The sequence below is a fragment of the Colletotrichum orchidophilum genome (genome assembly GCF_001831195.1).
Source record: "Colletotrichum orchidophilum strain IMI 309357 chromosome Unknown Scaffold_6.1, whole genome shotgun sequence".
NCBI lineage: Eukaryota > Fungi > Ascomycota > Sordariomycetes > Glomerellales > Glomerellaceae > Colletotrichum > Colletotrichum orchidophilum.
The window spans coordinates 159,341-173,018 of NW_019172962.1; the positions used below are offsets into that span (position 1 = coordinate 159,341).

Consider the following 13,678-nt stretch of genomic DNA (forward strand, 5'->3'; position numbering starts at 1 on the left):
CAGGCGGCCTTTTCCGTTCTTACGGAGTCCAGCCTAGGCAGAGCGGGTATACCAGGCAGGATATCTCAGCCAGATGCATGTTGTTTTGATTTCAGCAGGAGGACTGGACAGGACAGCACAGGACAGATTACACTCGTCAAAATAGTCGATTGTTCTTTCACTTTGGACTTCTCTCTTTCCTAGTGAAGATTTGCGAATGCGTCGATCTTTCGTCGCGTATGAAAGGGTGGTGGTATGTTCCGGGGATTTGGTACCTCAGTTCCCTACCTTACCTTGGAATCCCTGCCTGGGTAGCCGTTCCAACGGCAGGTGTCCACTGAGGTTAGTAGCAAAGACGACAAGATGGCACTCGGGGGAGGAACATGACGTGGCGTAATCTCGAAATGCTAATGGGTATATCAATTCCCCTTGTCGGTTCTTGTTCTTTATCCTGAGAAGACCCTATTCTCCGGGGCTGGCTATAAAGACGCCCTTGGGACATCTCCATCTATGGTCTTCACCCGTGGCCGACGTCCGCTTTAACCAATGCGTGTCCAGCTGGGTATTGCAAATTTTGCGCAACTGCAGTATGCCGTTCACCAGGTCATCGAGTCTCGAGTTGTGCAAAAACTGAGTACTTTTTCAAACAACCTCCCACCGCGCAATCCATCCAACGCTCTCCCCGGCATTCCGCACAATACACAACGTCCCCTCCCTGGCACCACCACCACCACCGCCATCCCTCATCGCCTCAGCAGCCCTCTCGGCCGATAAACACCCGATAGCCGTGCCCCTTCCCTCGCTGAGCGAATACGACCCCGTAGTCACGAAGCCAATCAGGTCTTCCTCGCCAGGGATCAGGGGGTGTCCGTTCATGTCCGTCTGGTTCGGTTTCGCGGGGGGATACGCCTCCTGCGCGGGGGACGCGAGAAGCGTCTTGGCTAGCATTTGCTTCCGCGTTTGCAGGTCCGCGTTGGCCTGCTGCTGCTTCGTCTTTCGGGTGCTCTTGGCCAATTTCGCGCCAGGCGGGTTGGGAAGCGTGGCGAGCCATTGGGCGCGGAGATCGGGTGGTAAAAGGCTGCCGCCGCTACCGCCCTCGACGACGGACTTCGTCGGCGGCGGCGGCGGCGGCGGCGGAGGGGCCGTTGCGGGTACTTCGGCGGATGATGTTGGGACGGTGGCCGTCGGGCGCGGGGGAAGGCGATAGATTCTCGCGCAGGAGGTGACGACGCCGCGGTTGAGAATGGATATCTTAACATTGATGATGGATCTCGGGGGTAAAGGGGATGACGAAGCTGCTGACGACGGCGGCGATGATACATGCGCCCGGAAGGTATCTTTCCGAATCTGCTGAAGCGTCTTGAGGAAGTCCCCTTCGGACGACGCGGCATCGGACGCGGCTGCGGCTTCCTCCTGACCTTCCTCTGCGGAAAGCTCGTCGACGTCCATCTCATCCGCGTCTGGCGCAGCCCGTTTCTTATTCTTCTCTTCTTCCTCCTTCGTCGTCATTGTCGCCGCCGTCTTCTGCCGGAACAGAACCTCGACATCGCACGCCCACCCGCAGCCAACCTCCCCTTTCCGTCTGGCGCCGAGGTCCAATGACGCCCATGAGACCCGCTTGCTCTTCGGCCGCCGCTCCCACGCCGCCTTCCGCAAGGATCGCTGCTCCAGCTCCCACGCCGCGCCGGCGTCGGTAGCGATAAAGTCGAAAGGGAAGCACGGCGCGCCCCGCTCGAACGCGACCTGCCGGATCTGGTCCAAGCCCGAGAAGCGCGGGTTGCCGCCCGAGCTCAGGGGGAAATGGACCAGGCTGTGCCACAGCGGCTGGATGCACCTCCACGGGGCGAGGACCGTCCAGTTCCCTTGGGACCGGGTAACGGTCGTGCGTGATGCTAACAGTATGACGGGGATCGGCGGGTCGGCGTCCGAGACGCCCAGCCCCGTTCCCGGACGCCTTGCTCCTTTGCGCTTGTCGACTGATTTTTGTGATGGCAGTCTGGTGGCCGAAGCACGCGCATCTCTGTGGAAGAGATTGTAGGGCTTCAGGCTGACGTCTGCGGGCCACTTTGCTAGAAGGTCGAGAGAATCGTTTTGCTCTCCTTCGTCGTTGATGTCGGGCTGCGCGACTTTCCTCGGCGGATAGCGAAGGCGCGGATCCAGGACGTAGAAACCCAGAATGGCGTTTAGGGGAAGCGACGCGGGACTAATAGGGCTCGTCAGCCCCTCGAAGATCTCTGCATGCTGTTCTCTGGATCCCTCTACTGTGTGATACGCATGCAGAATGCCTAGGAGGGCCTCAGTTGATGCAGGACCGGTGAGCTCGATGCTGCCGATTTCGAAACGCAGATCCTCAATGTAGAGCCTGGGGTTCTGCATGTTCACCAGCCGAAGAAACTCGTTAAACACCTCGAGAAACGCGGATGGGTGCACTCTGACAAAGACCTGTCGCTGGACCTTGACCGTCTCCGCTCCCTCTCCAGCCTCAGCTTGCTCAGCGACTGGCTCGGGATTCCAAATAATCGTGGCCGGGCAGACATCCCGCCTTGCGCCCCTGACCTCTCTGCTCAAGAACCCAGTCCAGTGCCGTGTGCCCTGCCTCCACTTCATTCCCCTCTCGTTCCAACAACTCTCTTGTGTGACGCCGAGCCTGCGGAGGACTTGCTCCACGCCCCTGGCCGAACCGTAGAGCCCGATCGTGCTGACGTAGCTCGTATCCCAGACGACGGCGCCCCTCTCGCCCTGCGACCGGTGCGTCGCCCGGTACGTTTTCTCGTTGGGGGTCAGGGGTATCGCGAACCGCCAGAACGGGTTCTTGGGCTGCGTCATCCGCGCCCTCTTGGCGTGCCACAGGTGCGTCGGCAGCCACGTCTTGTTAATCTGCCGCTTCCTGAACTTTGACTTGCGCTGAGGCGGGTCGTTGAGCTGGTTCCGGCGGATCTTTGGCCGCGGCGGTCTCGTTGTGACTGTGACTGCGACTCTGCTCTTATCCGAAAGTGCCTTCTCGCCCGTCTCCTCGCCCGTCTCCTCGCCGTCCTTGGCCTTAGCCTTGGCCTTCGCGGCTTTCATTAGCCTCTTCCTCTTCTTCTCCGCGAGGATCCCCAACCTCTTGGCCGTCTCGGCGCGGATCCGCGCCCTCGTCGTCTTGGGCCTCCTCCGCTTCGATAGCACCACCGGCGTGTTATCCTCCGCCATCTCCTTGAGGGCCCTCCTACGCAGCCTCTTGGGCACCCTCTTGGCGTTGTGGCTCGCCGTCCGCCGCCGCAGGCCGCGGGGCACCTGCTGAAAGGCCCGGCTCGTAGCCTCGGCCTTGGTGTGTCGCATGCTCTCCTCGAGCGCCCGAATCTCGAACTCGCGCGCGTTCAAAAAGGACTGGAGGTCGAGCTCGCCGTCTTTAAGGGCCGCGTCGGAGGACTGCGCCGCGATCTCCCGGTCATTGCGGATCTTGACGCGCTTTTGCGCCCAGCCTCCGCCGCCGCCGCCGCCGCCGGTACCGTTGTTCCCTCCTCCATCGCGGCTGTTGCCGGGCCGCGAGCCATTGTCGCCCGATGGGCCCTGTTTTCGTTTGTTGGCGAAGGCGGACTTCAGTGGTCTCTTGTTAGGACCTGCTGCCGACATCACTGGTCATGGCGTGAGTGCAATGGCGTAGAATGCGTTTGTTGCGTCCGTCGCGTCAGTAGGCAGCTCCCGTCTCTGGGGCTTGGAAAGTTTGGAGGTTCGAAAAAAGTCTTATCTTATCGGGAATGCTCTAGGAATGCCCCCGGAGGGTGGGCAGACGAAATTGAGGGGTGGGCGATGGGGTGGGGTCTGGAGAAGCGACTCCTGCCTTTTTCGTTCAGTCACTCAACAGATCAGTGTTATTAGCTTTCAGTCCAAAAACAATTTGCGAGGCTCTTTAGAGCCATATGTCTCCTAAACTCGGTCTTTTTGCTTGTTGGTTGTAATCGGCTGAGAGAAAGATAAGTTCTGCAAATGAACTGGATCCTTCGGTCCATTTTGTCCACTCGTCACTTAGATACGTTGTAGTACATCCCTTCTCCCAATATAACTATTCCACAAAATACCTACCCGGGTTGGGGGGAAAGTGGGGGGGTGTTGGACGTTGCCCTGTCCTAGTATCCCAATTTATCCTGACACCCGTATTATAGTCTGATTATGTAAATTTTATTTGGTGATCTTGAAGGCTAGGAATCTCCCTTTATATATACATACAAAAGCCTCAGACACATGTTTATAATCTCTTTTGTTCAAGGGTAAAGATTGGTTATATAATGTAAGCTCGGAATGGAACTGTTCCAAAGAAGAAAACAGAAAGGTGCATTGAGGGTACACCCTGCTGGGGGTAATGTTGAAACCCCCCCCACCCCGGGTACCTAGGTAGGTAAGAACCGAAACAGCCACGGTCAGCATCATCAATGGGCAACTTTTCCCTGGAGATAGTGTAGCAGGTACTTTGAAACGCGGTTGCAGGGCTGGGTTCATCTAGGCGTTGAGAGGTCGGGTTGGGGGCTGCAACATAAGTCCATACCTTAGGAAGTGATCTCAGGCTTAAACCATCCATGAAGCTAGCGAGGGAAGAGTGAGTCACTGGACCGACGAACCTCTCAACCTGAGCCGCCCCAGGCCTATCATAGCTAACCGCGAATCCCCTGCTATGAAAAACCCAATCTTTGGGTATTTTGACTTCTCCTATCGTCACACCTGAGTTCCTTCTTTGTCACATTCTCATTGTTGGATTAGGACGGCGAACATCCGAATGCCCAAAATGCCCTCGCAAACACCCAAGCTCGACTTCTGGCTAGAGCCCCTAGACCTACGCAAACATCTCCAGGACTTCCATGAACTATGTTCCGACGAAAAAGCGTGTCTCTGGAGGTAAAATACATCGCTCTTTACAATGCTCTTCCCCACATGCTTTGCTCACACCCCCGTCACCTAGCTCCCAACCGTGCACCACAGGCTTAGAAGTCTCCAAAGAACGGCTGTTCAAAGCTCTCACGCACAACCCCGAGAGTAAACCATGGCACCTGAGCTGCGCCGTAATGTCCTCGGACTACGTACGTCCGGCGCCGGCGGGCAGCAACGGAAGCATCAGCAATACCACCACCGAGACTAAGATGATTGGCGTGGTCAGGACGACGAGGGCTTCGACTTGGGGCTTGTCGATAGGCTACAAGCTGAGGTCTGACTGCTGGGGGAAGGGGTACGCTACGCGCGCTATCCGGGCGTTTTTGGAGCTGTACTGGAGCCTGTTGAGGGTGGCGCCTCGGAAGGAGCTAATTATCTCTGAGGCACGGGAATCGGGCCAGGGAGAGGAAGGCGGTCCAAGTGCCTCGGCTGGAGATCTACAGATGGATCAAGGTTTGCAGCCAGGGAATGGAGCTACCACGTCGGCCGGGGACGTAGCAGTGGACTTGGGCGAGAGTGACGGCGACGGCGACGAAGTCGAGATTACTCACCTTATCGCTCAAGTGGATCCGGAGAACGTAGGCAGCATGAGGGTCTCTGAAAAGTGCGGCGGGAGGCTTGTCACCGTCGGCAGAGAGTGCGTCAAGGTGTGGCGGTTTTCTGAAATGAGGGACATGGCCGTGTGGAGGTTTGATAAACCTTCTGACAACGTCGAGTCATTTTGACGGGCAATTGGACGGAAACAAACATCGCCGGATATTTCGAGGGGATGGACGCCGTTGCGCACATACAAAACGGAGGAAGGAGATTTTGTGTTTAATGAGGTGAAGATTTCTTCGACAATCAGTCGATTTTTCAGCCTCTTGAGTGTGTGGACATGAGAGATATGAAGCTTTAATATAGGAAGTATCCACATCTTCTCTGACGGAAACTTTGGCCCTGTTTGGGTGCCGAAAGTCCCCGGGAAAGTTCGCTCTCGAATACAAGAAAAAAAACCAAATACACAGAATGAGATTGCCGAATTTTAGCCCAACAACTCGGAATCTAGTTCTTGGTCACCTTGGTCACGCAGTTGATTTGAAGAAGGCTATTGTCCAGGTTGATGCAGACCCACTGGGGGGGCTTGCCGCTCGGGACCTTGACGTTGATATTGGTGGCTCTGATATTGTGGCATGTCTATATTGGGGGTTAATGCCATGCGATCAATAGGTTACGACGGATAAAGAGCAGAAGGAGAAACTTACATCAGGGCTGCTGCAGACGAGGCTCCCGGCGCCGGGGTCGTTTTTGGGAGAGGTTGTGCCGACAAAATTCTTGAAGATGACGTCGCTAATGGTCACCTTGGACTAGGCAGATGAATGTCAGTACCCTCCATCCAGTTTCAATTGACTTGAAATGAGGCCTGCTCATAGTATCTTACAGGGTATTGTTCGCAGAGCGTCTGGTTCTTCTGGCCGTAGCACTGGTTAATGGTGATGGCGTTGTCATTGTTGTCATTGGAGAAAGTGTCGTAGGTGATGTTCTTGACGTATCCGGCGCCACCACCACCAGAGAGCGAGGGCTGGAATTGGGAGTTGAAGTTGGGCCAGACCTTAATGCGGGCGGCGTCCGGGGCGTTGGACATTGACGTGTTGTAGACTAAGACGTTCTCGACGATGTCAAAGGTGCCGGCGTACTGGCCGAGGGAACCAACGGACATGCCGTGGGGGGTGCCGATGCAGGTGAGGCCCTGGACGATAATGTTTGTCGCGTTGGGCTTGAAGGAAACGCAGTCGTCGCCGTTGTCAATGTGCGAGTTTTGGATGACGATCTCGTCGGAGCGGTAGATGTCCCAGCCGTCCGTGTTCTTGGCCGGGTTAGCCGAGCTGGAGGCGGCCTTGATGTTGATGTCCGAGATGAGAATTTCGGAGCTGTTGGCGATGAGGTTGAACCACTGTTGGTTTTTTGTAAGCGGTTGTTCCATCACGTGAGGCATGGTGAGAAGGAGAGTGAGTATGTGAGTCTTACTTGAGGCGAGTTGATCATATTCAGGCCCGTGATGGAGCCGCCGTGAAGGCCGTCAGTGACGAACAAAATAGGTCTCTGGAGGGTGGCGTTGGTCGCAAAGAGGTCGTACCACTTCTGGCCGTTGCCGTCGATCGTGCCCTTGCCGTTGCCGTAGATTTGGACATCCTTGCCGCCAAACTTCCAGAAGGACACGGACTGCTGGAAGGCGTACTGGAACAGCCGGGGCAGCCAGTAGTCAATGTCGTCGCAGAACTTGACGGTGCCGGTGATGGCGACGTCTACGGCGTTGAGGAAGGTGAGGTCAAGGGGCGAGCAGATGGTGTACGAGGCGTCGAGGACGATAGTGCCACCGTTGTTGCAGCTCTTGAAGGCCTGGAGAATGGCGGCCGCGTCATCGCTGCCGTTGGTGCCCGGCTTCACTGCGCAGGTCTTGGTCCTCGGAGGCGAGGTGGGGAAGGCGCGGCTCGGGTGGTAGGGCGCGGGCTTGATATTTGGGCGCTGGGGAGCGGCGGCAAGGGGAGCGGCGGCATGGGTAGCGGAGGCATGGGGAGCGGAGGCATGGGGAGCGGAGGCATGGGGAGCAGAGGGATGGGGAGCGGCGGCATGGGTCAGAGGGACCAGGGCGGCGGCGAGGAGACCGCCGAGCAGAGTTGGAGCGACCATGATTGGGCTGGTAGGAAAGAAAGAATGAAGTAGATAAAAAGAGTGTAACGGCGGTCAGGATTTCTGAAGCGCCAAGGACGATGTTAATTGCCAAATGATTGGAGAAGCTGTACAATACGGCTTTGAGACCTGACTACGTAGGATGAATCCACTCTGTGACTCTACGAAGGGCTGGAAGGATTTATATCAGATCTTCCGGGTGAGCGTCGGAGCAGTGGAGGGGGATGCGCCGATGCGGAGCAGGGATGAGCTTCTCGGCGCGGCAAGGTTTGGTTTGGAGAACCTTGAATATTCACCATGAATGATACGGCGACAACTGGATTAGGGGTGGCTGCCGTAAGTAGAGCAGTGCACTAGGAAGGGGTCTAGGAAGGGGGGAGCACATGGCAAGGTCTACGGTTTTTCCGTCCATATGAAGGGGTCCAACGGAACGACAAGGCACATGGGATGGGATGGACGGTCGAGACGGCAAAGCTTCGCCGGTGTGTGTTCGTACTGCATAGATATACTAACTGGTAGCCACGGGGGACGCAAGGCGAACTGCGATTCATCAGATCAACCCCCGGTGCGGAGGGAAAACAGCCAACAAGTCAAGCTTTTTGTGGTTTATATGGCCAAACCGGGGTCATGCTGGCGATAATTGCGCGCGTTGATGTCCGCTGTTTCCGAGAAAAGTTTGGCAGGAGGAAATCTGGCAGGAAATGGAGGTGCTTTGGGCGGTTTGGACATGGAGTCTTGGGTGAGAGCGCCAGAAGGTATGATATCTCTTATGAGGACGTGAGAAAGAGGCTGAGAGAACTCAAGATGAGACAGTAGCGGGAATTGGAGACTGGAGACAGGCAGAAAAAAATAGAGTAGACGAAATGCAACGGAAATCAAATAAGTGGAACCCTCACTGAGTTTCCCGAGCACCCATTGGACTATATAAAGTTGTCAATTACATTGCGGGCTAGCGCTAATTAAGGGCCAAGCGAGGGGCGCCTTTTGCGAACTCTCACTGATTGGGCCCCTGAAAGCGTGCAGCGGACAGCGGACAGGCGTGCCAGTATACCCCACGTGTCCAGTGTGGGGCGCCCGGCAGGCCAAGCCGGCTGGCTGAGACTTGGCTTCGTCCATGCCGCGTTCCGAAGGCTTGATTTCCGGGCCACCCTCCTTCCCTCCACGGGCCGTCATTATTCACTGTCCAGTGTCCACCTCTCGGGTCGCCATTTCCCCGCGTCATCAACAACCACCATTGACACCTTTGGCATGGCTGGCTGGTGGCTTATAGCTAGTGCATGTGCCCTGCAGACGTGGTTCGTGGAATCCGCCAGCTACATTTCTTCCACCTGCAAAGCCCTGCAAGGCTCTGCAGAGCCCCAAAAGTTGGAGTTCGACCTCCTCATTTTCCCCAACTTTTGCCATCTATCCGCACTACCATGTCTCTCTTCCCCATGGGCACATCGTCTTTCACACGTCTGCCGAGGACGATGAGCTTCCCGGGGGAATATTTCCGCGTCTACCCCGCGCGTCCACCTGGGAGAGAGAGAAAAACAGAGACAGAGAGAGGGAGTCGTAAGCTGATCTGCCTGAGGTGGTATATTGGACAGAAATGCAAGGCCAAAGACGGCGAGTAATGCAAGCTTCGCGCACTCTCCCGGGGCCAATATGTTATACTTTCGCGCTGCCACTGCGAGTGCCACCTTTGTCTCCGCCCGCAATACCAGCGGCCGGCCACGTTCTCCTGAGGCGCACTCCGATGTGTCGCAAGGAGATTGTGACCAGCCCCGGGTAATATAGGCAAGGAAAGCTTACCGCGTACTACATAGCACTGCTAATCGAGGTAGCAATGGACGACGGGAAGGATACCTATATAGCAAGCACCTATCCAGATTCCCGGATCCCAACCCGAACTCCGTCAGAGACCTATCAGAAACCACACTCTTTTCACTTAACCACCACACTCTTTTCATATCTTTCTAGGCTTCCACTCCCTCTAGCCTCTCTCTGTCTCGTTTCTGTGAATATCTTTGTCTTCGTATGTGAGAAAGCCAGCGTCGCTTCATAATGAAGGCATCCATCCTCCTCTCCGGAGCCCTCGTCTCCCTCGCGGCGGCCGCCGTCCCAACAGGCCCGGCAAAGACCTACGCGGCATGCCAGAAGAAGACGCCCAACAACCCCCTCAAGGGTTGCCCAGCAGATACCCTCTTCGTCAGCCAGACGTCCAAGTTTGCCAACTTCACCACCATCCAGGCCGCCATCGCCTCCCTCCCCCACGACACCTCCGCCCACATCATTCTCATCGACTCGGGCATCTACATCGAGCAGCTCAACGTCACCCGCCCGGGTCCCCTGACCCTGCTGGGCAAGAGCGACTTACCCAGCGCGGGAATCTCCTACTCCTCCTCGTCTAACGCGACCGCCGGCAACGCCCAGAATGAGGTGCAAGTCCACTTCAACGCAACGAACCACCAAGCCCGCTTCCCGGACAACGCCTATACCAGCGTCCTCTCCGTCGGTCCCACCCTCAACGCCACCCTGGCCGGCTCCGGCCCCACGGGCTTCCCGGTCCCCGCGGACACACCCTTTGGCTGCTCCGACTTCCGCGTCTACAACATTGACTTCCGCAACGAGGAGTACCCATATTCCAACGGCCCCGCCCACGCTGCGGGTGTGAGCAGAGCCAATGCCGGGTTCTACTCGTGCGGCCTCTACGGGTTACAGGACACCTTGTATGTCGGCAAGCTGGGCAACGCCTACCTTTACGACACTATCGTTGGCGGCGAGACGGATTTCATGTATGGCTTCGGCCTCTTGTACGTTGAAAAGTCGACGCTCTCGCTGAGAAACTGCGGCGGCGGCATCACCGCTTGGAAGGGTAAGCTTTTCCACAAGCACTCAATCTTACACATATGCGGCGTGTTGACTAACACAACCCTAGGAACCAACACCACCTTTGAAAACAAGTACGGAGCCTACATCTCCGACTCCCAGGTCCTCGCTGCAAACGCCACCATCGCTCCCCTCATTCGTGGCGCCTGCTCCCTAGGCCGCCCCTGGAACGCCCAGCACCGCTCCGTCTTTATGGAGTCCTTCTTGGACGCCAGCATCAAGCCCCAGGGGTACACGAAATGGCAAGCCACCGACCTGCGTTTCAACAACTACACCTTTATGGCCGTGTACAACGATCGCGGACCGGGTTGGACGCCCGAACAGATGAAGGCTAGCAACATCACCATCGTGTTGGACAAGGCGGGCGTCACGCCGTACAGGAACCCCGCAGATGTCTTCCAGACCCCCGAGGGTAAGCCTGGGTTTGTCAGCTGGATTGATAAGAGTGTGCTGAGAGCGTAATGTCTCGAGTATGCTAGGGGAACATTGTGTGAGCACAAGAAAAGCCGAGCAAACGCAGATTAATCTCGAGATTTGGACTGCAGAAAAAGACAATTCCCTTTCTGTCGGTCCTTCCTTTCCATTCAGTGTAACATCAAAACCCCGGTTCCTTCACGTCTCTGCGAGAACATGTGTCCTTGGGCCCATTCCTCGTAGTCTCTGGAGACCCATAGTCCAACACCATCAGTTTCCCGTATTATCGTTCAACATCGTCTTCCCAATCGTGACAACGCATCAAAGTGAGCACGATTTCCACGCGCGATATAGTCCCTCGCCCGAAGCAAGATGGTGCCTCTTCAGTCAATCACTATGGGCGAGCCTCTGACTCCAAACTGTGGCGGCTCGGGCGAGGGCCCAAGCGACATCGTCCTCGGGGTCGAGGACCGGAAGTACGACAGCGGCGTGTCGGGGGTATCCGGGGTCTTTGGCGCCTCGGGCACATCCTCCATCTCGACATCCGAATCTCCGTAGAACTTGATCTCGATCTGGTCATTCTCATCGAGCATCATGGCGTTGTCCTCCGAGTCTCCCTGGTTGCGCAAGGGCGATGGCAGCATCGCGGCGACCGGGGTAGGAACACGGCGCGGCGCCGGCGCCTCGGTCACAAAAACAACTTCTCTCCCGCCGACGCTGCGCCTGGCGTCTCGGGGCGGGGCGAAGCCGTCCTCTGCCAGAAGCCAGCTCTTCAGGTGCTCGTAAAGAAGCCTCACAACGCAAGCCGGGAAAGCGTTACCAATCTGCTTCTTGAGGGCGGACTTGGGTGCCTCGGCGAACTGGTGCCAGACGGGGAACCCCTGGAGGCTGGCGAACTCGCGGACCGTGTAGGCCCTGGTGTTGGACCAGTGCATATTTTGGCCGCCGGAGCAGGTCACGCATCTCTTCAGAATCTCGTCGGGGTTGGATACGACCGATCCCAGCGGCAGAGTGTCTCTCACCTCGTCCTCTGGGTTGTGGAAGGACGAGGTAACCCGAATCTTTGATAGCGCCTGCCTCACCGTAACGTATCTAGCGAGGCCGCCGGCTCCCGTCTCGGAATGAGTCGCCCTGGGGAAAGGAGGCAACTTCTCTCCGGGACATGAGCCGATCATAATGAGCCTCTTTCGGACCTGAGGAAGACCCCAGGTCTGAAGATGTACAATTTTCCAAGTGATGGAGTAGCCGAATTCGGTGAAACCACCTACCAGTGAACAGAAGAAGGGGGCGTGGACTGGTTGCATGATACCGAAAGTTTGTTCCAACGTGAAGATACGAGGTCGCACCTTTTCGACGAGGCTTCTGCAGGCAAACAAGGCGGCAATGTTTGCTTCATCGTTCTGTCCGGCGACGGTGTGGGCTGGTGACCATGTCTGACACGGCGGGGACAGGTGAAGAATGTCAACGCGCATAGCAACGTCCCTCTGGGATACTATAAACTCGTCTACCGTCATCTCGAAAAGGTTCGTGGCGGGGAAGTTCCGACGGTAGGTATTACATGCCCGATCCCACGAGTCCACGGCGTGCTGCAGCTTCAAGCCTGCCCTCTCGGCGCCTCTTGAGAAGCCGCCAGCGCCGCAGAATGAGTCGAAGACAGTGTACTGTTGCTTCTCAGGAGGTTGTCCATGCGCTTGGAGTTGCGCCTCCGGAATATGAGCGCCTCCTCGGATTGTCACGCCTCGCCAGTCTGATCTCAAGTCTTTCTCAGAGACTTTGAAATCTTCTCGCTTAACTTCGTCCGCTCTGACCCGCTCCAAAGTCCAGTGATGAGCTCTGTGCGCCTTTTTTTCCTTGGAGTCTCGGTAGTGAATATAGTACTTCCATCGACACACCAGCGGACCCTCCTTCTCAACCGCTTCATGGTCGAGGAAAGCTTTCGGATCGTACCTGTGATGAGGATAGAGGGCATTGGTCATATGTAAACTTCTCGGCCCGATTATGGCCGAGAAGGGCACTTCGATGCTTGCTTGATCGTCGGCCGTTCTATCGTCGGTTTCATCCAGTTCGTAGACGATTGCCACCTCGTTTAGCTTTCGTGGCAGCTTGGCCATTAGTGAGCGTGCTCTGACGAAGGGCAGCCCGCCAATGGTGAAGTGATGTTTTGCCAAATTTTCAGTGATAGAATTCACCAAGATGAACTGTGGCTCCAGTGCCGGTTTGACGCATTGCGCGGGATCGAGCTCGTACAGCCTGTTGAGCTTGATGGATAAGTCGCCAATCTTGATGTTCTCGTGACGACGCTCTGGATCCTTGGCACGGGGCGCCTGGCGACGTCTTCTACGAACATGGATGATCGGATAATCATCGACAGTAAGGTCAATTAGGTTCTTGAGCTCCTTGTCGGCAAGATCTTCTTCTTCTTGTTCTAGCACATCAAAGTCGCTGCAGATTGTGATAACAGAATTGTTCCTGCCTCCTTGCGGCTGGTATGCGTTTATTCTGCGCTGGAAATCAGCCGTTGCCTGATCTTCAGCAGTGTGATCATCGTCGACAACGATGGCCGCAGAAGGGCTGCTGCCCGAGCATTCGACGGTCGCCATGAGGCCTGAAGATTCGGACCTTGGCTGTTGAGTTAGCTCAAGGTAAATGAGAATGACAGGGAAGGCGCTCACGTGATTTTCTCCGTTGACAGTATGCAAGTCTCAAACGAGACGGTAGCGCTTGCAGGAGATAAGAAAATGAGTGTGGAAAGGTGTAGATATCCGAGTCTGGTAGGTTCTTGGCCTAAGATAGAGAATTCTCAGCCAAGACTTTTCCCTCGCCCAGGCTATACTCGAAT

The 13,678-nt window shown here is 56.3% G+C and overlaps 5 protein-coding genes across 5 annotated transcripts; 2 read left to right on the forward strand and 3 right to left on the reverse strand.

Annotated features, from left to right (window-relative positions):
• Window positions 1-621: 621 nt before the first annotated feature.
• Window positions 622-3,594, reverse strand: CORC01_01160 (POPLD domain-containing protein; the record flags this gene model as incomplete). The annotated part of the gene is made up of 1 exon (XM_022612816.1): window positions 622-3,594. The coding sequence occupies one exon, from the start codon at window positions 3,592-3,594 to the stop codon at window positions 622-624; it is 2,973 nt and encodes a 990-aa protein (XP_022480577.1).
• A 1,147-nt stretch (window positions 3,595-4,741) lies between these two features.
• Window positions 4,742-5,609, forward strand: CORC01_01161 (uncharacterized protein; the record flags this gene model as incomplete). The annotated part of the gene is made up of 2 exons (XM_022612817.1): window positions 4,742-4,851; window positions 4,916-5,609. 2 exons carry the CDS (start codon window positions 4,742-4,744, stop codon window positions 5,607-5,609), a joined length of 804 nt encoding a protein of 267 aa, XP_022480578.1.
• A 319-nt stretch (window positions 5,610-5,928) lies between these two features.
• CORC01_01162 (polygalacturonase) lies at window positions 5,929-7,554 on the reverse strand (the record flags this gene model as incomplete). Its single annotated transcript, XM_022612818.1, has 4 exons — window positions 5,929-6,060; window positions 6,129-6,230; window positions 6,305-6,817; window positions 6,892-7,554. 4 exons carry the CDS (start codon window positions 7,552-7,554, stop codon window positions 5,929-5,931), a joined length of 1,410 nt encoding a protein of 469 aa, XP_022480579.1.
• A 2,046-nt stretch (window positions 7,555-9,600) lies between these two features.
• Window positions 9,601-10,887, forward strand: CORC01_01163 (pectinesterase; the record flags this gene model as incomplete). The annotated part of the gene is made up of 2 exons (XM_022612819.1): window positions 9,601-10,411; window positions 10,475-10,887. 2 exons carry the CDS (start codon window positions 9,601-9,603, stop codon window positions 10,885-10,887), a joined length of 1,224 nt encoding a protein of 407 aa, XP_022480580.1.
• Window positions 10,888-11,222: 335 nt separating this feature from the next.
• On the reverse strand, window positions 11,223-13,439 carry CORC01_01164 (C-5 cytosine-specific DNA methylase; the record flags this gene model as incomplete). Its single annotated transcript, XM_022612820.1, has 1 exon — window positions 11,223-13,439. One exon carries the CDS (start codon window positions 13,437-13,439, stop codon window positions 11,223-11,225), a length of 2,217 nt encoding a protein of 738 aa, XP_022480581.1.
• Between the last annotated feature and the right edge of the window lie 239 nt (window positions 13,440-13,678).